The sequence below is a fragment of the Ogataea haglerorum genome (assembly GCF_019207285.1).
Source record: "Ogataea haglerorum isolate 81-453-3 chromosome Unknown 81-453-3_NODE_2_length_903871_cov_94.662503, whole genome shotgun sequence".
NCBI classification, from domain to species: domain Eukaryota; kingdom Fungi; phylum Ascomycota; class Pichiomycetes; order Pichiales; family Pichiaceae; genus Ogataea; species Ogataea haglerorum.
Window position 1 is genome coordinate 15,422 of NW_025065152.1, and position 22,676 is coordinate 38,097.

The 22,676-nt window shown below is 45.4% G+C and overlaps 13 protein-coding genes across 13 annotated transcripts; 6 read left to right on the forward strand and 7 right to left on the reverse strand.

The window, feature by feature from the left end:
• Positions 1–393: 393 nt before the first annotated feature.
• On the forward strand, positions 394–1,269 carry KL911_000566 (uncharacterized protein; the record flags this gene model as incomplete). The annotated part of the gene is made up of 1 exon (XM_043200834.1): positions 394–1,269. One exon carries the CDS (start codon positions 394–396, stop codon positions 1,267–1,269), a length of 876 nt encoding a protein of 291 aa, XP_043056130.1.
• Positions 1,270–1,457: 188 nt separating this feature from the next.
• On the forward strand, positions 1,458–3,227 carry KL911_000567 (uncharacterized protein; the record flags this gene model as incomplete). Its single annotated transcript, XM_043200835.1, has 1 exon — positions 1,458–3,227. One exon carries the CDS (start codon positions 1,458–1,460, stop codon positions 3,225–3,227), a length of 1,770 nt encoding a protein of 589 aa, XP_043056131.1.
• A 48-nt stretch (positions 3,228–3,275) lies between these two features.
• On the reverse strand, positions 3,276–4,730 carry KL911_000568 (uncharacterized protein; the record flags this gene model as incomplete). Its single annotated transcript, XM_043200836.1, has 1 exon — positions 3,276–4,730. The coding sequence occupies one exon, from the start codon at positions 4,728–4,730 to the stop codon at positions 3,276–3,278; it is 1,455 nt and encodes a 484-aa protein (XP_043056132.1).
• Positions 4,731–4,790: 60 nt separating this feature from the next.
• KL911_000569 (uncharacterized protein) lies at positions 4,791–9,686 on the forward strand (the record flags this gene model as incomplete). Its single annotated transcript, XM_043200837.1, has 1 exon — positions 4,791–9,686. One exon carries the CDS (start codon positions 4,791–4,793, stop codon positions 9,684–9,686), a length of 4,896 nt encoding a protein of 1,631 aa, XP_043056133.1.
• Position 9,687: 1 nt separating this feature from the next.
• On the reverse strand, positions 9,688–10,101 carry KL911_000570 (uncharacterized protein; the record flags this gene model as incomplete). The annotated part of the gene is made up of 1 exon (XM_043200839.1): positions 9,688–10,101. One exon carries the CDS (start codon positions 10,099–10,101, stop codon positions 9,688–9,690), a length of 414 nt encoding a protein of 137 aa, XP_043056134.1.
• Positions 10,102–10,183: 82 nt separating this feature from the next.
• Positions 10,184–12,160, reverse strand: KL911_000571 (uncharacterized protein; the record flags this gene model as incomplete). The annotated part of the gene is made up of 1 exon (XM_043200840.1): positions 10,184–12,160. The coding sequence occupies one exon, from the start codon at positions 12,158–12,160 to the stop codon at positions 10,184–10,186; it is 1,977 nt and encodes a 658-aa protein (XP_043056135.1).
• Positions 12,161–12,382: 222 nt separating this feature from the next.
• Positions 12,383–13,219, reverse strand: KL911_000572 (uncharacterized protein; the record flags this gene model as incomplete). The annotated part of the gene is made up of 1 exon (XM_043200841.1): positions 12,383–13,219. The coding sequence occupies one exon, from the start codon at positions 13,217–13,219 to the stop codon at positions 12,383–12,385; it is 837 nt and encodes a 278-aa protein (XP_043056136.1).
• A 53-nt stretch (positions 13,220–13,272) lies between these two features.
• KL911_000573 (uncharacterized protein) lies at positions 13,273–14,393 on the reverse strand (the record flags this gene model as incomplete). Its single annotated transcript, XM_043200842.1, has 2 exons — positions 13,273–14,215; positions 14,368–14,393. 2 exons carry the CDS (start codon positions 14,391–14,393, stop codon positions 13,273–13,275), a joined length of 969 nt encoding a protein of 322 aa, XP_043056137.1.
• Positions 14,394–14,549: 156 nt separating this feature from the next.
• Positions 14,550–18,200, forward strand: KL911_000574 (uncharacterized protein; the record flags this gene model as incomplete). The annotated part of the gene is made up of 1 exon (XM_043200843.1): positions 14,550–18,200. The coding sequence occupies one exon, from the start codon at positions 14,550–14,552 to the stop codon at positions 18,198–18,200; it is 3,651 nt and encodes a 1,216-aa protein (XP_043056138.1).
• An 11-nt stretch (positions 18,201–18,211) lies between these two features.
• On the reverse strand, positions 18,212–18,883 carry KL911_000575 (uncharacterized protein; the record flags this gene model as incomplete). Its single annotated transcript, XM_043200844.1, has 1 exon — positions 18,212–18,883. One exon carries the CDS (start codon positions 18,881–18,883, stop codon positions 18,212–18,214), a length of 672 nt encoding a protein of 223 aa, XP_043056139.1.
• Positions 18,884–19,284: 401 nt separating this feature from the next.
• KL911_000576 (uncharacterized protein) lies at positions 19,285–21,123 on the forward strand (the record flags this gene model as incomplete). Its single annotated transcript, XM_043200845.1, has 1 exon — positions 19,285–21,123. The coding sequence occupies one exon, from the start codon at positions 19,285–19,287 to the stop codon at positions 21,121–21,123; it is 1,839 nt and encodes a 612-aa protein (XP_043056140.1).
• Positions 21,124–21,162: 39 nt separating this feature from the next.
• On the forward strand, positions 21,163–21,666 carry KL911_000577 (uncharacterized protein; the record flags this gene model as incomplete). The annotated part of the gene is made up of 1 exon (XM_043200846.1): positions 21,163–21,666. One exon carries the CDS (start codon positions 21,163–21,165, stop codon positions 21,664–21,666), a length of 504 nt encoding a protein of 167 aa, XP_043056141.1.
• A 71-nt stretch (positions 21,667–21,737) lies between these two features.
• On the reverse strand, positions 21,738–22,616 carry KL911_000578 (uncharacterized protein; the record flags this gene model as incomplete). The annotated part of the gene is made up of 1 exon (XM_043200847.1): positions 21,738–22,616. One exon carries the CDS (start codon positions 22,614–22,616, stop codon positions 21,738–21,740), a length of 879 nt encoding a protein of 292 aa, XP_043056142.1.
• Positions 22,617–22,676: the final 60 nt, after the last annotated feature.

Below are 22,676 nucleotides of genomic sequence, written 5' to 3' on the forward strand. Positions count from 1 at the left end.
CTTGCAAGGTTGATTGTAACGCTAAACGTAAGTGCAAAATAGACAACAAGCTTACTGGATGCATACTAGCTTACTAAAGCGATTCGGAATTGTACCCTCAATGTAATCCTTGTAGAATGAAATTTTGAGAGGAAATAGCGGGACTACAGCTCTTTCATTCAAGGAACTCAAGTGCAAGACTCTTGAGTTACAATGCTTGCAGTGAAATAGTTAGAGTTCCATCATTGGGTCGCGTCGTAGCTCGAAACCATGAAGATATATCTGCTTGCAGATAATTGAACTCGACTTTGCCGCATCTTCCGGTATCACGTGCTAAAATCAGCTGACGTCATGATTGCATTAGGAACTAAAAAGAAATATAAAATATCAACAATCGCCTCCTAATCACCTCTCATGGATGTTAGGGATGACATTGAGGAGCAGTTGAGGCACAATCCCCAGCATATGGTTTTTGGAAACATTTCCGATTCCTCTTCACTAGATCCAGACCTCAAAAGCGTTTTTGACCAAATTTTGTCGAAAGCATTCGAAGGTGTTTCTGCGCACAATACTGTAGATCTATTACTAAAACAGATAGAGGAAGTAGAGAATTCTCAAAGGCAGCTGGAAGACGCTGTCTACCACAAGGTTGAGGAATCCTTGACTGAAAATATCAAAGGCTTACAAGACGAATTGGACAGCTTATTAATTAACCAAGACAATCATCCCACAGACAAGAATAGAACGGCATTAGAAGCAACACTTAACAATTCTCGGGCTCTTATTGAGCAATCTTTGACCAATAGAGAGCCAAGTTACAAGCAAGATGCAAACGATCATGCTTTAGTGCATGATACCCTGCAGCCTTCATCACCGAAGAGCCTGCCTCGAGAAATAATAAATTACCGTTTGCCAAGGGGACCCAGGTCAAACAAAAGTTTGACGGTACGGGAGCTCTATAAGGTGTGGTATGTTGGAAACTGCGATGAAGGAAAACCTTCAGTCTGCGAGATACTTAAGAGGTATCCGACATGGAAATCAACCGAAACTACTTATTATAATCGACTGAAGCGTGTGGCAAATTTAATGGATGAAGTTGCACATGACCTGCGTGGTGGTCCGATTGCAGCGCGCAGGCTTGAGGCAGTTACAATAATAGAAGCTTTCATGGAAAAAAATAAGATCGGAGGAGTGAGTGCATTGTCTGATCTTTGTTCGAACCAGAAAGGCGCACCTGGTTTCGAGACGGTAAAGTCAAGGGTGCTAGAAAATTTCGCAGATTCACAATAGCCTCTTTTGCTTCTTATTCATCTTGAGATGCAATGCAAACCATGTTTTATCGGACAAGCTATATTTTTGACCACTCGGCTTTCAAAATCGGCTATAAGCATCGGCTATAAGAAAAATTTGAAAAATCCTTACTTTTTGGGAGCAGATAAATAGCAGTGACATTATCTGTAAAATCAATTAAACGAAATATGTCACAGGACTTCAAAGAACCTTCTCTTGACTCGCATACTTTTGAGCATGACACCGAGGAAGAAAAGCCTCGGGGTGTGGCCAGAATTGAGGCCATCAAGCAGACTCTAGATAAGAGATACATTCTGGTGCTGATCCTGTCCTTGTACTTGTGTTCGTGGACTTATGCGCTTGACAGCTCGACCACTACAAGTTACCAGCCATATGCCACTTCTCAGTTTAACCGTCACTCGATGCTTTCCACTTTAAGTATTGCCAACTCCATTATCGGGGCTGTTTGTAAGCCATTCATTGCCAAGATGTCTGATATGACTTCCAGAGCCATCGCCTACATGATTATTTTGCTTTTGTATGTCATCGGATTTGTTGTTGATGCCTGCTCTCCTACCATCTCTGCATACGTCATTGGTTCCGTCTTCATTGCCATCGGACAATCTGGTATCAATCTAATGAACAGCATCTTGGTTGCTGACATGACTCCTCTTAAATGGAGAGCCACTGTCAATGGTCTTCTCTCTACTCCTTACTTGTGCACTACTTGGGTGGCAGGTTACATCGTCCAAAATATCACCACTTCTAATTGGAGATGGGGTTACGGTATGTTCGCTATTATTACCCCTGCTGCATTGATTCCTGCCATTGGTATGATTTTCTGGATGGACCAGAAAATCAACCATGGAACTTTTAAGTTCAACCTCAGACTTCCCCAGATCACGGTTCTGAAAAGCAAGAATACTTTGTTAAAGATCAAGGAAGCTCTTATCGAGATCGATGCTTTGGGACTCGTCCTTCTCGGCTTCGCTTTCTCCCTCATGCTTCTTCCTTGCTCGCTCTATTCATATGCCAAAGGTGGATGGCACAACCCTTCGATGATTGCTATGGAGGTTGTGGGAGGAGTCTTCTTGATCGCTTACTGTATCTACGAGATCTGGATTGCCCCATACCCATCGCTTCCTAAGCGCGTTCTTCTGAACAGAACTTTCGTTTGCTGTGTCATCATCGACTTCTGCTACCAAATGGGTGGTTATTTCTGGCTGCTTTACTTCAGCTCTTACAACATGGTCGTTCTGAATCTTTCCTACAAGCATTGGACTTACCTGAATAATACCGAGACCATGGGACTGTGTTCTTTCGGTGTCGTCTACGGTCTTCTATTCAGATATTTCCGTCGTTATAAGATCTTCCAAGTGATCGGCTCTAGTATCAGATTGATTGGTCTCGGACTGATGGTGCACTCCACCAAGATGCATAACGGTCCGTCTCTCGGTGTCATTGTGGCTGCGCTTGTTCTCACCTCCATCGGTGACTGTGGTGACGTTATGGGTACCCATTTGGCTGCTCAAGCTTGTGTTCCGCACGTTGACTTGGCTACTACCATCTCTGTTCTTTCTCTTTACAGCAGTATTGGTGCTGCTGTCGGCCAAGCTATTGTCGCTGCCGTCTGGACATCGAACCTTCCTAAACGTCTTACCGAGCACGTTGGTGATGCCACCAAGGCCCTTTCGTACTTCGAGTCTGTTACCACCATCTATGCTCTCCCATGGGGCTCCCATGACAGAATCGCAAGTATCCAGGCTTACCAGGATGTTTGTTACAAGCTTTTCTGTGGTGCTCTTGGTATCAGTTTTGTTTGTTTGATTGTTACCCTATTCCAGACCAACTACTACTTGGGAGACGGAATCAACGCCGTCGAAGGAGAACAGAAGGAGGACTACAACCAAAAATGGTACTATTACATTGTTGACTTTGTCAAACACCCTCTTAGATAGATCACAGGAAATAATTAATTTACTTATGCACTACTTATGCACTTCTCTTCATTTAACAACCTTTTTCACGATCTCTTCCACTTCATCCCAGTCATCGGTCGGCAATCTGGTCATCTCAATTCCGCCGAAATATTGTCTGATGGCCTCTAGGTCCTGATAAGACTTCTTGTCGTGAATCAAAGAGATCGACACACCAGTGCGGCCAAAGCGGCCGGTTCTTCCGATTCTATGTAGATAAGTTGAAGGATCTGGCTTTCCTGATTTGTCTAAAGGAATGTCGTAGTTCACAACCATCGAAACTGAGGGGATGTCAATGCCTCTGGCTAGAACATTGGTGGTGATCAAAACCTTCGATCTGCCTTCTCTGAAGTCATCGATCAAACGGTCTCTTTCAGCTGGCTGTAAATCACCATGCAGGATAGAGACCGCGTGGCCCTCCTGCTTCATTCTGGCATACAACTTCGAGGCAGTGTCCTTCGTTTGGACGAATATGATGGAAGATGCGATGGTCAACAAACCGTACAGCTCGCAAAGTACTTCAAACTTGTGCTGATCAGAGTCGCAGTCCATGTACAGTTGTTTGATGGCATCCACGTTAAGCTCCTCATGCTTTAATTCCAACGAGTTTGCGTTGGGAACAAACTTCTCAGCGTAACGGCGAACTTCCTCCGGGAAAGTAGCCGAGAAAAGAACCAGCTGAGTTGACTGCGGAATGTTTTTCTTGACACGGAGACACTGATCGGCGAGCCCCTGTTTATCCAGCATGTTGTCTGCCTCATCTAGAACGAGTATCTTCAAATGACTAAAGTTGATCTTGCGTCTTCTTAGAAGATCTAATATCACTCCAGGGGTAGCTATCACTACTTGTCCGTTGACTGTCTCGTCTCGTTCCAAAGAGCCTGGAACCACAAGCTTGACTTTGATGTTTGTGTACTTGCACATCTGGGAAACCACTTCTTCAGTCTGTCTCGCTAGTTCTCTGGCAGGAGACAAACAGAGGGCCTGGACCATAGGATCATTCTCATCCACCCTGGTGAGCATCGCAAGAGAGAATGCGGCCGTTTTACCTGTACCCGACTGCGATTGCCCAATCATGTTACGGGGAGGATTTTGAATGAGCAAGGGGAGCGCCTTCTCTTGGATCTTAGATGGCTTGGAGAATTTCATCGCGTAGAGTCCTTTGAGAAGCTCTTCGCGCAATCCCAGCTCCTCAAACGACTTCACAGAGTATAATGGCGAGTTTGGATCAGCTTGCAGATCTGCTAGCTTCACCTTCACCTCGTAGGTCGAGTCCACGAGAGAGTTTTGGGGTTTCTCTGTGTTATCTTTCTCGTCCGGCTTGTCCTCCTTTACCTCCTCTGCAGGACTCTCTGCCTTTTCCGTATCGGTTTTGGAGGCCTCCCGCGCCTCTTCCACTTTCTTTAACTGCTGGTCCTTGGATTCATCCTTATTGAGGTTCAATTTCGAGATCAACGAAGCGGCGTCCATCTTCTCTGACGACATCTTTAGTTTATATTTTTTTGCTGCTGAAAAATTTGAGTGCCGGGTAAGGCTGATAACCTTATGAACGAGTACCATGACATACAGATAGAGGAGCTCGAAGTTCTCAAAGCAATCTATGCGGACGACCTTGAAGACAAGACGCCGCAGCAGAGCGCTTGGAGCCAAAAGCCCTGTCCCAAATTTGAAATTACGCTTCGTTCCGATACCAATAGCGACCCCATATTGACACTAGTGCTCAAGATTGAATTCACAGCCACCTATCCGCAAACGCTTCCATTAATGTCCTTTGGACGCTCGCAGAATATTCTTTCCTCTCAGCTGTCGTTTCTGCGCACAGAAATCGATAAGATCATGAAACAAGAGAAAGGCGGTCCTATGGTTTACTCTGTCACGACGTGCATCTTGGACCATCTGAACGAATTCCAGACGAGAGCCAGAACAGGCACTTTGGAAGAAGAAAGACTCCGTAGACTTGAAAAGGAAAAGGAGCTCATGGAACAGCAAGAGAAGGAGCAGCGACATAAGATTGAGCTCGAGAGAGAAAGAGAGCAGGAATTACTGGACCAGATGGTGGCCACCGAACTGAAACGAAGATCCAATAAGAGTGAATCCGAAGTGCGGGCTACGTCGCCGACGTTGAAAGAGAACATATTAAGTTTGGAATCTGCCGTGCACAGCTCCACAGACGAACGAATATTTGTTTTTGACAAGGCAATCGAAACCCATTTAGACTACTACAAGCTGAACTTTCGAGCAGTGTCCGGATTTGTGCCGATTGAACCTGTTGGACTACTCAAAGATTGCAGCCAGCAGTATTTGGTAAAGCCTCACATCCACAAAGATTCCCCGGCGTACGGTCTGATACAGGATCTTACCAAAGGTAAAAATAAGCTCCAGTTCCTCTTCACAGAAATAGATCTGTCGAATCCTTTCTGGAGGTCCAGCCAAGGCAAGAAATTGATCTTTTCCCTTGAAAAGGAGCTACAGGCAGTTACGAATCTACGACATGACAACATCGACCGAGTCTACGCTTTCAACATTGAAAAATTCGAAATGACATCTAGTGGGGATGTCTCGCTTCAGAATTCCGCCGCCAAAAAAGTCTCCAAGAAGGTTTCGATGGACGAAGAGAGATTCGATGTGTGGAAGATTGCCATATTGTCCAGCTACAATGATACGCTTGCCAATCTCTTGAGCAAAATATCATTCATCAACATCACCTCTGCCCGTGAGTGGATAATCCAGCTCCTGGAAAGCTTGGAGTATCTACACAAACAGGGAATGATCCACAAATGTCTCAACTTGGACGCTATCCAGGTGTGTCCATCATCCATGGGGCAGAGCCAGGTCAAGCTTGCTAACGTATGCTATGGCTACACTATTCTGAACATGGTATCAAGCTACCCAAATCAAGGTCACTATGACGACGTGCTGCCGTTTGATGCTCCTGGATGGATAGCCCCCGAACGGAAAAAAAACGGGTCCTCTTTATTTGACAAGCCGCAACGTAAAACAGACGTTTGGGACCTCGGAGTCGTTTTCGTCCAGCTAGTGTTGGGTTCTGATGTGGTCTATGATTTCGAGAGTCCGTCAGATTTCTTAGCTAACTACACGGAGCTGGAGGAGCCAATTGCCGATTTCCTTAAAGCTGTCTTTGATGTCCGCACCCGCAAGCGTCCAGATCCTTTGGAACTGCTCCCCTCTCGTTTTTTGCGGCTCAATCTCAATACAACCCCCGCACTGTTGACAGTGTCAGACTCTGTTGACAAGCGGAGTTCTGCTCAAATTAACGGGTTCTCTGACTTATCAGATGCTTCACTGCTTTCAGCTCCGAAGAACAGACCCAAAAGAGACTCTTTCAACAGCGTTACTGCTCACGAACTCAAATCATACTCCAGATATGTCCAGGATTTTGAGGAGGTGGGAAGTTTAGGCAGAGGTGGGTTTGGTGAGGTTGTCAAAGTCCGAAACAAGCTAGATGGCCGATTCTATGCAATAAAGAAAATCAGGCACACAGAGGACAAATTAGCCAAAATACTCAATGAAGTGATGTTGCTGGCCAGACTCAACCACCAGTATGTGGTTCGGTATTATGCAGCCTGGTTAGAGGATGATGTGAGCTACGGTGCTGTATTCTCAGAATCTGAAGATGACGATGAAGAGTTTGAAACCGAGCCCGGGGACACATCTGAGTACACGAGAACAGGGAGCCAAACCTATACGGACTTTATTTCGTCTTCTGTGAATCCTGAATTAGAATTCAATATTAGCGAGGATGAGGAGTCTGATCCTGAGGAGGAGAAAGCGTTCACTTTTGGAACTGAAAGTGAAGAGGAGAAAATCGACACGGACGCACAAACGGTCCCTACCTCGAAAAAAAGATCCGTTTTGTTCATTCAGATGGAGTACTGTGAAAATCGTACCCTATTTGATCTGATTCGCCAAGGATTGTACAAAGACTCCGTATTCTACTGGAGAATTATACGCCAGATACTTGAAGCTCTTAGTCATATCCACTCACAGGGTATTATTCATCGAGATTTGAAGCCGATGAATATTTTCATTGACGAAAACCAAAACGTTAAAGTCGGAGATTTTGGTCTTGCCAAAAACGTTCACTATCTTCCATCAACAAGCAGGAAAGTTCTAGACGTCTCAGAAAGCACAGAAGATCTTACTTCAGACATTGGAACAAGGCTGTACGTCGCCGTTGAGGTTATGAACGGTTCTGGCGCATACAACGAGAAGGTTGATCTTTATTCTCTCGGCATAATTTTCTTTGAGATGGTGTACCAGCTAGATACATCGATGGAGCGGTATACTGTAATCAGCAATCTGAGAGCTCCCGAAATTGTTTTCCCGGAGGATTTTGATAATGAACGTCTTGCGACCGAGAAGAAAATAATAAAGATGTTACTCGATCATAACGTTGACAGAAGACCGTCGGCCAAACAATTGCTTCAAAGCGGCCTGATCAGAGTTGAGCAGCAGGACGATCTAATGAAGGAGGCTTTAAACGCGCTGATTGATCCTTCTTCTTCCTGGCACCATCAGGCAAGAAGTATTTTATTCTCCCAGCCTTACAGTTATGTGCGCGATCTTTTGTTTGGGAACGTTGAGAAATCATACGGGACGTCGGATTATCTCTTGCATTCCAAAATACTTCAAGAAATCTCCAAGATCTTCATGAGGCATGGTGGCATCGAGTTTGTCGACCATACTGCTCTGCTATTCCCTAAAAATCCTCTGTATGATTCAACTTATCACGTTTATGAAGTGCTGGACAAAGCAGGCTCAGTCCTGCAGCTTCCATATGATCTAACCCTCCCTCTAGCAAGACTCCTTGGACGCAAGCCGCTAGCTGTTCATAAATTTTTTAGAATTGAAGATGTCTATCGCTCGATAGACAAAGACGAAGGATCTGGCCCAAGCAAGTTCAAAGAAATTGATTTTGACATTGTTTCTCGCCCGAATGATTCGATGGAACTGATGCCCTTTTATGATGCGGAGTGCATCAAAGTGGTAAGTGAAATCATAGCTATCTTGCCGTTCCTGAAACAGAGCAATGTGAAAATAATATTAAACCACTGCAATTTGCTAGATACAATTCTAGAATATTGCGGTATCGAAAGACCGCAGAGGATTATTGTCAGCCGAATTCTTGCTGAAGTCGGTTTTGGAAAGACCATCAAGGAGGTGAAAGCTATTCTGAAACAGGATCTCAACATGTCATCCACGGTTTTTAACGAGCTTGTGCAGTTCGATTTCGGGCTCCCAATAGGACAAGTGAGGTCAAAGCTACATAAGCTTATGATGGATAGTCCGCATCTAGGGAAGGTGGACAGTTCCTTGAACTACATCTCGAAGATCATGAATTATTTGGATTGGTTCAATGTTGAGCTCAATATCGAAATTCGGCCATTTAGTGGCTATAATTCTGCGTTCTATAAAGGGGGAATCATGTTCACTGCGGTGTATGAGGACAAGTTCAAGTCCATCATCTGCGCTGGCGGACGTTACGATGAGCTAATCAGCACATTGGCCCGCAACAAGTCGCCACGTGACCTGCCAAGAGCCGTGGGGCTCCGATTGGCTTGGGATTTCCTTTTCAACTCGATGAAACGGTATCAGGACATGTTTAACAGTCGTAAGGACACGAAGCGCAAATTTCAGAAGGAGAATCTGAAGGTTGTTTGGCAAACTAAGAAATGCGATGTTCTTATAGGGTTTTTTTCTGCTGGTATCCTGAAAGAAATTGCACCTTTCCTGTTGCAAGTACTCTGGTCGAATGACATCAGTGCAGATTTGGTGGACAACTCTGCCACTATCGACGATATGGTAAATCAGGCAGTGGAATCTAACGTGAAATGGCTGCTGGTGGTGAAGGCTCAGACTAATATGGAGACTCTAAGGGGCAATTCCAAGAGCAACAAGTATAAACCATTGCGACTCAAGAATTTGGAAGCAAAAGTTGATATAGAAGTTGATTTGCACGATCTAGTGTCGCTGTTGAAAGGCGAGCAGCCAAAGGAGATCGAGGTCGATACTAAGGATGTGTTGCAGGACGCCGAGGCGCTCGCAGATAACCGTCAAAGGGTGGTTGTTGTTCCTAACAATGCAACAGGAGCCAACAAGAAAAACAACAAGAAGGAGAAGTGGGCGATCGTGGATCAGGCAGCCGAGTCTGCAGAATCTTTGATCCGGGTCCTGGAAAATTCTCCTATATTCACCATTGAAGCGAGGGACGAAGTGCTTGCAATGATCAGTATCACGTCGCTTAACCAGCCAGATGAATGGAAACGGAAGGTCGGCGGAGTCTCCAGTTCGACGCCCCGCTCGTTTGTGGCTAACATATACAATGCCCTTTCGAAGGAGGCGTCAAAGGGGACAAAATGGGCGATCTTGTATGGTGGTCCGAAATCGGGCAAGGTTTGTATAGTTGACTTGCAAAAATAGCTCAGAAATCATACTCGTCTGGCTCCTCTTTGAAACCCACAATGAAGAGCACAATGCTAAGATATATAATGAAACCTCCCACGACACTTAGAATTAAACTCCAGTGAGTGATCAGATGGCAGTGGAAGAGTATAATGGGAAAGATGATACCACTAATAACAAGAAATCCTGTGATAAACTTGAAGAACTCCTTGATTGGCATCTCTTCGTGGGAATCCGATAGGAAATCGGCCTCATATGCGCTCGACAGCGACTGTCCTAAAGCATTGGGCAGCGGGGCAATAAGGAAAATGGCAACATCGATGAGTGGAAGCCAATTATCATATAATGCACAGCTGAGTACAATATTCAGGAACCCAATTGCTATAAGAATGCTCAGAAATATCAACTTGCTCAGAGGGTTTAGCTTAAACATTATAGAAATTTATTTACTTATTTTCACAAAATAATCTTTACTAACTCCCGTATATATACAAATTAGTCAACTATAAACAACTTTATTTCTGCTCACCAGAAGACTCGGAGCTTGAAGCGTTACCGTCCTTGTAAAGCTTCTCAAACAGTTTCAAAGAGTCAGCTTGCAGCTCTTCATACTTGGTCTTGATCTCGTCAGCTTCAACAGTCTCACCACCGTTGACCTTCACAATGATCTCTCTCAACTCAGCGATCTTCTTGTTGATATTCTCGACCTCAGTAGCGTCTAGTTTCTCCTTGAACTCCTCGAGAGACTTCTCGGTGTCTGCACAGAGCTGGTCAGCTCTGTTGACCTGCTCAATAGCCTCCTTTCTAGCTCTGTCCTGCTCCTTGAACTTCTCGGCGTCGTTAACCATCTTTTCGATCTCAGCTTCAGACAATCCAGAGGAGCCGGCAACAGTGATCGAGTTGTCCTTACCAGATGCCTTGTCCTTGGCAGAAACATTGATAATTCCGTCAGCGTCAATGTCGAAAGTCACTTCAATTTGCGGAACACCCTTTGGAGCTGGTGGAATACCCGAAAGAGTGAAGTTACCGATCAGCTTGTTGTCTCTGACAAGTTCTCTCTCACCTTGGAACACTCTGATTTCAACGGAAGTTTGGCCAGAAGCAGCAGTAGAGAAGATCTGGGACTTCTTGGTTGGAACTGTAGTGTTTCTTGGGATCAATCTAGTGAAGACACCACCTAGAGTCTCAATACCGAGAGACAGTGGAGTAACGTCCAAAAGCAAGACATCCTTGACCTCACCAGACAAAACAGCACCCTGAATAGCGGCACCAATGGCAACAGCTTCGTCCGGGTTGACAGCCTTAGATGGCTCCTTACCGAAGAGAGACTTGACGGTCTCGACAACCTTTGGCATTCTCGTCATACCTCCAACAAGGATAACCTCAGAGATTTGAGAGGTCGAGAGACCAGCATCCTTCAAAGCCTTCTTGACTGGTTCGATAGTCTTCTTGATCAATGGCTCAACCAGTTGCTCAAGTTGAGATCTGGACATCTTCAAGTTAATGTGCTTTGGGCCGGAAGCGTCTGCAGTAATGAAAGGAAGGTTGATCTCGGTCGAGAGAGTAGAAGAGAGCTCAATTTTGGCCTTCTCGGCGGCTTCTCTGATTCTTTGAATGGCCATTCTGTCGTTTTGGAGGTCAATGCCAGACTCCTTCTTAAAAGCGTCGACAATGTATCTGACCAAAGCAATATCAAAGTCCTCACCACCCAAGTGAGTGTCACCGTTGGTGGACTTGACCTCGAAAACACCGTTGTCAATGTCCAAGATAGAGATATCGAAGGTACCTCCACCCAAGTCAAAAACAGCGACGACATTGGTATCAGTTTTCTCAAGACCATAAGCCAAGGCAGCAGCAGTAGGCTCGTTGACAACTCTGGCAACGTTCAAACCAACAATAGCACCTGCGTCCTTAGTGGCTTGTCTTTGAGCGTCGTTGAAGTATGCTGGAACGGTGACGACTGCGTTCTTGACAGGCTTACCGAGGTAGGCTTCGGCAGTCTCTTTCATTTTGTTGAGAATGAAACCTCCGATTTGGGCTGGGGAATATTTCTGGCCTCTAGCCTCAACCCAAGCGTCACCATTGGTGTGCTTGACGATTTTGTATGGAACTTGATTCAAATCTCTTTGCACTTCCTGATCCTCAAATCTTCTACCAATCAGTCTCTTAGTAGCAAACAATGTGTTTTCTGGGTTGACCACAGCTTGTCTCTTGGCTGGAATACCGACCAATCTCTCACCGTCCTTGGTGAAGGCAACGACAGATGGAGTGGTTCTGGAACCCTCGGCGTTCTCAATGATTCTTGGGGTCTTTCCCTCCATCACAGCGACTGCAGAGTTCGTCGTTCCCAAGTCGATACCGATCACGGAACCAGTCACCTTGGTGGAGTTGTATCTCAACTGTTTGAGAGAAGACTGAAAAGTTAGCGGAAAAACGGCAAAATTATGCTCAATACTCACACTTCTCACGTTTCTAGCAATACTTGCCAACATCTTTTCAATTACTAGCACTTGCTACCAACTTAATGAATTGTCCTGCTTTTCAAAATCCACAGGGGCAAAACAGAGGTATATAAATTAATTTTCCAGTTTTTTTTCATCCTTTCGCCGTCATTTTTTTCCGGTAGTGCCTTGCTCACTACACCAGCAGAAATTTCCAGAAGGACAATAGAGACCCTTGGGTGGTGCAAGGATGCATTAGGAATCCGAGTCGGTTTATTCAACTAGTCCAACTTGGCGGCTACCCAACTTTGCGAGATCTTCATTCCTATTGAGTTGCGGGATTTTGAGAATCTGGGTCTCACCAATAACTGTCAGTCGCAGTCCAAGCTTTTCGGCAAGCAGAAACAACACTCTGCGCACGTCAGTTTCCGAGACCGGTAGCTTCATAGAGTCTCTGACTAGCTGTTGAAGCCGAGTGACGCTCAGACTGACAGTTTTGGAACTATTAAACTTAGGCGATTGCTCATATATAACGTTGTAGATTGGAATCAACTTGGATTCAAGTGGTTCCTGTTTGTTATCGCTGAGATTATTCACTTTTTTTGAAGCCTGCTTCAATTTAATGCGCTCTAAAAGTGGCAGGTCAGAGAGGACTTGCCTTTCATGGAATTCGTACTTGGTGCGTGAATTCTTCGGCTTGATAATTTTGCTGATTTTCTTAGGCGATGCCTGATGCTTTTGCTCTGAGTCTAACTTGAATGTAATGGGGCATCCTTTCGCTGTCCACTCCTCGAGCTTGGCTCTAAAAATTTGCTGGCGTTTCTCAATCTTTTGGATCAGTCGGACGCGTTCCTCAGATCTGTCTGCAGACTCCTCACAGAAAACATCGATTGTGATATCGTCTCCTGCTCTGGCAATATCGTAAGACTCGGGATAGATTGACTTGATCGTGCAGAGTACCTCCAGATTGAGATTCAGCACCTGCTTCGATACCGTCGAGAAGCGCACTAGTGATGAAAGGTAGTTGGTACTGTAACGAAGTGCGATCAAGGTGTCCAAAGATCGAAACAATCGAACAAGAAAAGGAGTAGCATAATTAGAAGACGTCATGACGCGATAAAAAAATTAAAAAGGGAAATACACCTAATTTTTAATTTTTATGTTCAGCTATCTATTTTGAGTTCTTTATTCAGCTCCAAGATTTTGGCCAGCATGCAACTCAGCTGCAAGTAGGTAGACACTCCTTCCAAAACACGCATGTGGGTAAAACCAACGATGCGAATCACCTCCAACCGTTTTTCTTCTTCAATATCGTACATAGACTTGAGAACTTTAAAGCTTGTGCTGACGATATCGATGGCAGAGTACCCTTTTGCCCAAAGCGACCTTAGAATATCCAGGCTGCCTTCGAGATCGCCCCGAATGCAACTCCTGAGCATTTTAGAGATCACTAGGGGATGTGGAGAGTCGACAATTCGGTAAACATTTTCCGAATTCACGAAATTGAAGCCGTAGAATGTACTCTGCAGATTATTAATTGCCTGTCTCATATCGCCTTCAGCCGTAAATATCAGCGCTTCGAGGCCGTCATTGGTGTATTCAATCTTCTCCTGCTTTATTATGTGCAGCAGATTTCTTAGTATTTCCTCATCTTCGAGCCTATTGTAACGCAAGATGGCACATCTACTTTGCAACGGCTCAATGATCTTGCTTGATTGATTGCAAGCAAATGCGAAACGGGTGGTGTTGGAGTAAATTTCCATGGTACGCCGGAGAGCTTGCTGTGCCCCAGGAGTCATTGAGTCTGCCTCGTCCAGAATCACGATTTTGTGTCTTCCTGGAGGAAGTTGGACCTTTTTCTGAGCGAACTGTTTAATTTTATTGCGCACCACTTCAATGCCACGGTCGTCAGACGCGTTCAGTTCCAATACAGCGTCGCGAAATTGATCCCCAAGAAGCTCGTGTGCCAGACACAACACAGAGGTGGTTTTTCCAATACCAGGCAGACCAGATATGATTAGATGGGGCATGTTTCCATCCTCTGCAATCCTCTTCAGCGATTCAACGGTGTCCTTGTTGCCCACCACATCATCCAGTTTAGAAGGCCTGTATTTTTCCACCCTGAATGTTAGATTGTTTCTTGTCAGCACTTACCAAGGAAGTTCCAAATCCAAAGGATAATTCATGGTATAGAAAAAATCAATCAGATCAGCATTTTACATACGCGTCTTGCACAGCCGCAAATATATACGACCTACCGGCAGTGACCAAATGACAGCCGCATAATCGCAGTCGGCTGATCGTACAAGTAGTTGCCGTAATACAAGAGCTACGGACAATCAGGTAATGAACCGAACTGCCAGTATAAAGCTAATCCGTTTCTCGCCTCGTCTTTACCCGGCCGCACTATCTGAAAATTCCACGTTTTTCATTTTACACCATGTCCCAAGATCTGATCAACAGTGACACCATCGAGTCGTCACAGCTGCTCAAGCGTAAGCCCTTGGTCCTCAAACCATATGTGCTTCCTTTCTTGGTAATCTACCCAGTGTACTATAATCTCTACGCCAACCACTACGATAAGTACTTTGTCGGCAGAGAGTGGACATTTGTCTACACGTTGACTTTGGTGTCGGTCCATGCGCTGATTTGGCTGCTCCCTAGATGGAACTTGGACCTGAACGTCAATTTCAAGTACATTAGGGTTGACTCTTTGGACGAGGCGTCACATATTTTTATAAGGGCAAAACCGAGCTTTGGCATCAGTGAGATCTCCGAAATCAAGTTTGACCCTAAAACACAGCTGCTCTCTTTCCTCTACCAGAAAAGAAGGTACTTTTGGAACAGTGAGCTTTCGAAATTCTCGCCTCCAATCTTTGCCATCGATGATGAGAAGCTCACCATAGGTCGCCTAAAACAATCCAGGGGCCTCAAGAGCGATCAACTTACTGGCCTTCGAAATGTATACGGCCAGAACAAGTTTGATATTCCGATCCCAACCTTTATCGAGCTGTTCATAGAACACGCACTGGCTCCGTTTTTCGTGTTTCAGCTGTTTTCCATTGCCCTGTGGTTGATGGATGATATGTGGTACTTGTCGTTGTTCTCCTTGTTCATGCTCGTCAGTTTTGAGAGTACCAGTGTTTACCAAAGAAAGAGCACCATGACAGAGTTCCAGAGCATGGGTATCAAGCCGTACGACATTTATTGCTACAGAGACGAGAAATGGTCCAAGATCTCCACTGAGGACTTGCTCCCTGGCGATATTGTCTCCGTGACAAGAACTCCACATGATGATCTCTCCATTCCTTGTGACTTGGTGCTTCTTGATGGATCCTGCATTGTCAATGAAGCCATGCTTTCTGGAGAATCGACTCCGCTTTTGAAGGAGTCCATCAAGCTTAGAGAGGAGGCTGATCCGTACCAGCCTGACGGATTGGACAAGAACGCTCAGTTACATGGCGGAACATCTTGCTTGCAGGTTACTCCTCCAGAAAAGCCTTTGATCAAACTGGCTCCTGACAACGGTGCTATAGCTTTGGTTGCAAAAACCGGATTCGAGACCACCCAGGGTTCTCTTGTCAGGGTGATGATTTTCTCCAGTGAGAGAATGTCTGTGGCCAACAAGGAGGCGTTTCTCTTCATTCTTTTCTTGCTCGTGTTCGCAGTTATTGCCTCGTGGTATGTCTGGGTCGAGGGAACCAAGATGGGAAGAATCCAGTCTAAACTGATTCTCGACTGTATCATTGTGCTGACATCTGTTGTTCCTCCAGAACTCCCTATGGAGCTGACGATGGCCGTTAACCAATCTCTGGCAGCTCTTGGAAAATTCTACATTTACTGTACTGAGCCATTCAGAATCCCGTTGGCTGGCAGAATCGATGTCTGTTGTTTTGATAAGACTGGTACTTTGACCGGTGAAGACCTCAATTTTGAAGGATTGGCAGGATTTGACTCGTCAAACATCAGAAGACTCTTCAAACCAGAAGATCCGGACGTTCCATCCGTGACTCTGGATGTTCTAGGCTCTGCTCACGCTTTGGTCAAGCTTGATGATGGAGAAATTGTTGGTGATCCAATGGAAAAGGAGACGTTGAAGGCTGCCAATTGGAAACTCTCTCCGAAGACCAAGAACACCATCGAGGGCCACAAAAGAGTCATCAAGATTTTGAGAAGATTCCAGTTCTCTTCTGCGCTCAAGAGGTCGTCTTCCATCTCAAAGGTTGGCAATCAAATTCTTGTTAGCTGTAAGGGTGCTCCTGAGACAATCAAGGAAATGCTTGTGGATGTCCCTTCTAACTATGAAGAAGTGTACAAATCATTTACCCGTTCTGGATCAAGAGTCTTGGCACTAGCCTACAAGTACCTCAGCTCGGACAAAAACATCGACGGCCTCGAGAGACACTCCGTCGAAAGTGGCCTGAAGTTTGCTGGATTTATTGTTTTCCACTGTCCTCTGAAAGATGATGCTATCTCAACCATCGAGATGCTCAACGATTCCAGTCATAGATGTGTCATGATCACCGGTGACAACCCACTGACCGCCTGCCATGTTGCGAAGGAGGTGGCTATTGTGACAAAAGACGTGCTTATTTTGGACATCCCTGAAACTCACTATCCTGGAGACTCGGAACTGGCTTGGAGAAACGTTGACGAAACCAGAATTATTCCTTTCAATCCTACCCAGGAGTTTGACATCAAATTTTTGGAGAAGAACGACATCTGTATTACAGGCTATGCCTTGTCTAAGCTGATGGATCACCCTCAACTTGAGAAACTAATCAGGTACACTTGGGTCTACTCAAGAGTCTCGCCATCGCAAAAGGAGTTTATTTTGAACTCCTACAAAAACTTGGGTTACAAGACACTCATGTGCGGTGACGGTACGAATGATGTTGGTGCACTGAAACAGGCCCATGTTGGTGTTGCTTTATTGAACGGTACTGAAGATGGACTAAAGAAGATCCAAGAAAACAAGAAGATCGAGAGTTTGCAGAAAGTGTACGAGAAACAATGCGACATCATGAAAAGATGGGGAAACCCACCTCCAAAAGTTCCTGCTCCAATTGCTCATTTGTATCCTCCAGGGCCACTGAATCCTCATTATCTGGCAACTATGGAGAAACAAGGGCACACCATCACTCCTGAAATGAGAGAAGCTGTTGAGATAGCGAACAAGCAGCCAATTCCAACGGGCTCGAATGCAATTGGCTCTGCCACACAGAAGTCGAACTTTGCAGAGCAATTGCTAGCAGGCCTGAAAGAGGAAGAGGACGAAAATGAGGCTCCAGTGCTGAAGCTCGGAGACGCTTCGGTCGCTGCGCCATTTACGTCTAAACTTGCAAACGTGTCTGCCGTTGTCCATATCATTAGACAAGGAAGATGTGCATTGGTGTCTACGATCCAAATGTACAAGATCTTGGCTTTGAACTGTTTGGTTTCTGCGTATTCGCTCTCCGTGCTGTATCTTGCTGGTATCAAGTTTGGAGACGGACAAGCCACTGTTTCCGGATTGTTGCTGAGTGTGTGTTTCTTGTCTATTTCTAGAGGAAAGTCGCTGGAAAAGCTATCCAAAGAGAGACCACAACCAGGAATTTTTAATATTTACATCATGGGTTCCATTCTCGGCCAGTTTGCAATCCACTTGATCTCTCTCATCTACATCACCAAAGAGGTGTATATTCTTGAGCCAAGAGAGCCGCAGGTGGACCTGGAGAAAGAGTTCAGCCCATCTCTGCTCAACACTGCCATGTTCCTGATCCAATTGTCGCAGCAGGTTGCCACCTTCACGATCAACTACCAGGGACCACCGTTCAGACAATCCATCAGGGACAACAGGGGCATGTACTATGGCCTCTTGGGAGTTACCTTCTTGTGTTTCGCTGGAAGTACCGAGTTCATGCCGGAGCTTAACGAGGCAATGCAGTTCGTCAAGATGACGGATTTGTTTAAATTTAAGTTGACTGTCGCAATGTTGCTTGACTTCGGAATCAGTTGGGTCATCGAGCTGGTACTGAAGCACTATTTCATGGACTTCAAGGCTGCTGATATTGCCATCCGGGAAGACGAAGAAGAGAAGAAAACCAAATAGAAACATATAATTCACGTTTTGTGTGTGTCTGCCTCTTTATTGTACAGCTCATCGTCCGGAGGTTTGTTGCCCTCAACAAAGTCGCCGTCTGCGATTTTGTAGTCTATCTTGCCTCTGACCACTTTGATAACGCCGAAAATGTCGTCGTAGCATTCGTCGTTTCGGAGGAAGTCGGGATTCTTCTTCGACTTGTTCTTATTTTCAAGGCCGTTTGTGATCCAGGAGCACTTTATGCCTAGCCGCTTGCACTCAGTGCACACTGGTTTAGTCTCACAGCACTTGCGTTTGCGGAACCTACACGTTAAACAGCCCTTCCTCGATCGTTTGGAGACCTTCTGCGGCTTCCTAGCCTTCTCCTTCTCGTCGTCTGGCAGGCTGCGCGGGACACGAGCCGTGGGGATCGGGCCGACTTGCGAGGAAATTCTCTTCGCTGTCCCTCGGAGATCAATTGGATTCGGTATGGTCTTGGCGTCTAAGGATTGGGGCGCGGGTAGCGAGGGAACCCGCGCAGCGTAGTTAGCGGATGTCAAGCTCGGCTTATAAGGCGGAGATACCGGTGCCGTGACTGAGGACAGGATGGGCGGTAGCAATAATGAATTTGATGCTAAAGATGCAGGCTTCGTCGGATGGCTCTGGTTGACAGGCTGCGAACTGGCTTCATCCATCTGGGACAAGATCTTCATGAAACCGAGTAACGCGTACAGAACTTTCTTTATATTCTTTCCCCTTCTGGTCGTACCCTTTTGAAGCTAGCGGTCACAGATAAAACAACATACATTGTTTCCGCATGGACGAGCGCAAAGCTGCAGTCTAGAAATTTTCAACCTGGAGACTGTGGGGTCTGACGTCATAGTGCGGGGCAATTGTTGCGCTCGCTCTGAGCTCGGAGAACGGGAAGTTTTAATCCAATGAATGCATTGCTTGATGCCTTTATGCTCCATGCGGGCTTCAGGGTTTTAGGGCACGACAAACGAAAGCCGTACGCTTCGGTACATATTTCGGGTGTAGTAAGGAAGTATAGGCACTATTTTTCGCGAATCTGGTTTCGAAAAAATAATCAGCCCAATCTATCCATCGCTTTGACATGCTTCCTGCTGAGAGTGTGGCGAGCACTCCGCAGCTGACTCGCAGGATATCCAGGAGATCGATCTCTAAGCATTCACAGCCTTTTAAGGATGACCCAGATGCGCTGGAATGGCTTCGCCGTAAACTGGACCCGGAATGGGAGATCGATGTTCGCGGCGAGCTCGACGACGACGACGATGGAATTGAGGAGCTTTTGAACGGACTACGGGCCAGTAAAAGAATAAACACTCTACAAGAGTACCGGTTTCTCAGCACGCTGAATCCGCAGCTCGAAAGCTTTGATTACCAGGCCCATTACGAGAAGTTTGCTAATTTCCAGTCGGAAATAAAAAACACGAGAACATATCTCAAGCCTCTGTTCGACTACCTCCAAAACTTTGAACACAACATCAACAAGCTATCCCAGGAAATGGAGTTCCTCCAAAAGCGATCTGACATGCTCAATCTGCAGATAAAAAGCAAGCAGGAGCTAGATACAAGGTTAACTCCGGTCATCAACGATCTTATAATCCCTCCGGCAATAATAAACTCCATAATAGATGACAAGATAGACGAAAAGTGGGTTGAAAACATTGCGTTTCTTGCCGAAAAGAAAGAAATTTACTCCAAGTACTCTTCCGAAACCCAGCCGAAGTGTCTTCCGGAGCTCGTGCAACTGCTGGATCTGATGGAACTCAAAGTTGTGGAACGAATTCGAGACTACCTAATCAAGCAAATCAAGGCCCTCAGAAAGCAGACGGTCTCATCGCAGGTCGTTCAGAGCGAGATGCTCGAGGTGAAGGAGATATTCACTTTTTTGCAGGAGAAGAATCGCAAGCTGAGTAACGATCTTTGTCAGGCATACTGTCATACTATGCGTTGGTACTATTATCAAAATTTTGTCAAATATACCTCGTCATTGGAAAGACTGAGAATTCACAAAGTTGAGAAGAATGTCCTGCTTGGGGCACTGGAGGAGGAGGCTGGTTCATCCGGAGCCGGATCATTTTTTGGGTACTCTAACAAGAGACACGAGATCACTGCAAGCGAGTATCTGATTGGTTTGACAAAAAGACTCGAGTTGTTGGGCAAGTTTGATGAGACAGTCATGCCCGCTCAGATAGCCGAGACTAACAATGCAAAGTACTGGCTTGAAACTGCGTTCAGGAATTTCAACGTTGCACTTTTGGACAACGTCTCTGTTGAGTACCTTTTTATGAGCGAGTTCTTCAACTTGACCAAGAGCGAGCAATTAGATGAGATCTTCAAGACGATTTTCAACCCGGTGTACCAAATTGGGCACAGTTTCACCAAATATCTTATTTCTAATACCTACGACTACTTTGGGGTGCTCATAGCTATTCGTCTTACTCAACAACTGGAATACGAATTGCAACGTCGACGCATACCGGTGATGGAAGACTACCTGAACTATCAACTGATTATTCTATGGCCAAGATTCCAAAATTTGATAGACCAAAATTGCATGAACGTCAAAAAGAGCGTATCGTCCTCTGTGATCCTCAAGAGCATCAATAAGAACATAATGATTCCGCTGGACCTCACACAGAACTTCGGGCGTGTATTGCTCAACCTGCTTGGTCTGTCGCAAAACTTGATAGAGCAGGAGACTTCAGAACCGCTGACAAACTCCATTGTCCGCCTTCGAAACGAGTTTGAAAGCACACTGATGAAGATGAGCTCTACACTGGATCCTAAGAAGAGAGAGATATTTCTTTACAGCAACTTCTCGCTTGTCCTCACGATTCTGAGCGAATTGGAAGAGCCCAACAAAACCGGACTGGACGAAGTGGCGCACTTTCAAAATCTGGTAGATGCGTATGCAAGTAGGGAGTAATATATAAAATTAATAATCTGGAGTAATTGATTTTATTTTATGGGTGATAAAGATCTTGCGAGCTCCTTGATGGAGCTCAATATAAAAGTAGGCACAACAGACGTACCCCAGACCATCGCTGAAGAGCAGAGTCATAGGACAGATAGTAAGGAAGAGGTGCTTGACGATGAAACTACGATCAGGAATGACCCGCAGAAAACAAAGATTACCCTCGATCAGAGTATGATGCTCTCTAAATTGCCAGCGAAAACAACCTCCGCCCTGCTCTCGGTGTCAAAACCCACCGAATCGAAAATCCAAATTCGCTTCAAGTCAATTGGATCTGTGGACCAAGTGAGCCCTGCCATTTTTAAGATCAGCAAAAGCTCGAAATTCTCTTCCATCTTGCGATTTCTTGAGCTCAAATTGGGCAAAAAAGTGTACTGCTATCTCAATAACTCGGTCAGCCCCAATCCTGATGAGGAACTCGAAAATCTGTATAACATCTTCCGCGTTGGAGACGAACTCATTGTCAGTTACTGCAACATTGTCGCATTCGGCTAATATAATTAATCAAGTGTATTTAAAAATACCTATTCACAACACCTATCCTAAAAGTGGTATAACTAAACAATTCATTTCTCGTTGTCCCAAAACCAGCCTGACTTCTTCTGGTTTGGAAGTTTCTGACAGTTCTCATCAATGGTCTTGCGCTCACCAGCACTGTTAAGAATCTCTTTGGTTTCTTTGATGGTGCTGGATCCGTCGTTGAAGAACTGCTTCATGACAGTAACCTTTTCCACGTCGCCGTCATCCAGCGTGCGGATGGTGGTAGAGGTACTAGATCCTGTAAATTGAGGGCTATCGCTGAACTTCTTATCGTCTTTGTAAAAATCCCACTTGGATTTCTGCTCTTCTTTGAACTTCTCCCATTCCTCCTTGCGCTTCTTGTTGGCCAGTTCCGTCATCTTAATCTTGAAGCCAAGATAATCCGTGTATTGCTGGAAAAACAAACCTTTTTGGTGAGAGGAGTCGTTCTCCACGTCTTCTCTGGCCAGTGCTGAACCGAAGTCATCCGGGATGCTGGCTCTTGGGAATAAACATCTCCAAGCCCCATTAGTATCCCACACAGACAAGCCGTTCATCTCCTGACACCTAGAGTACAACTTGGCAGACGGAATTGGATAGGCCCAGAGACCGTAAGGAGTCTCCTGATTTTTGAACCTGCGACCAAGCGACAGGAAAGGAGACTCATTGAAGAACGGTAACATGTCGACCACCTGGTCCACCGCGTTAAAGAGGTTATCATGCAAGTCTTGGCTCGAATCGCCCAAATACTTGGTAGACCAGTCAAGAAGATTGGAGATAGAAGAAGAAGTCAAATTGTTTGCCGAAGACAGCAATGACTCAAAAGAATCATTGATGGTGCTCAATGCAGAAGTGTTCAGCGGCTTCTCGTCTTTAGTCACCAAAGACTCGATGTTATTTGAGTCGGAAGGATTGTAGATTCCCATGATATAACAAAATTAATTTTGCCTTCAACTTCTAGAATTATTCGCTAAATTGGGCCTGAT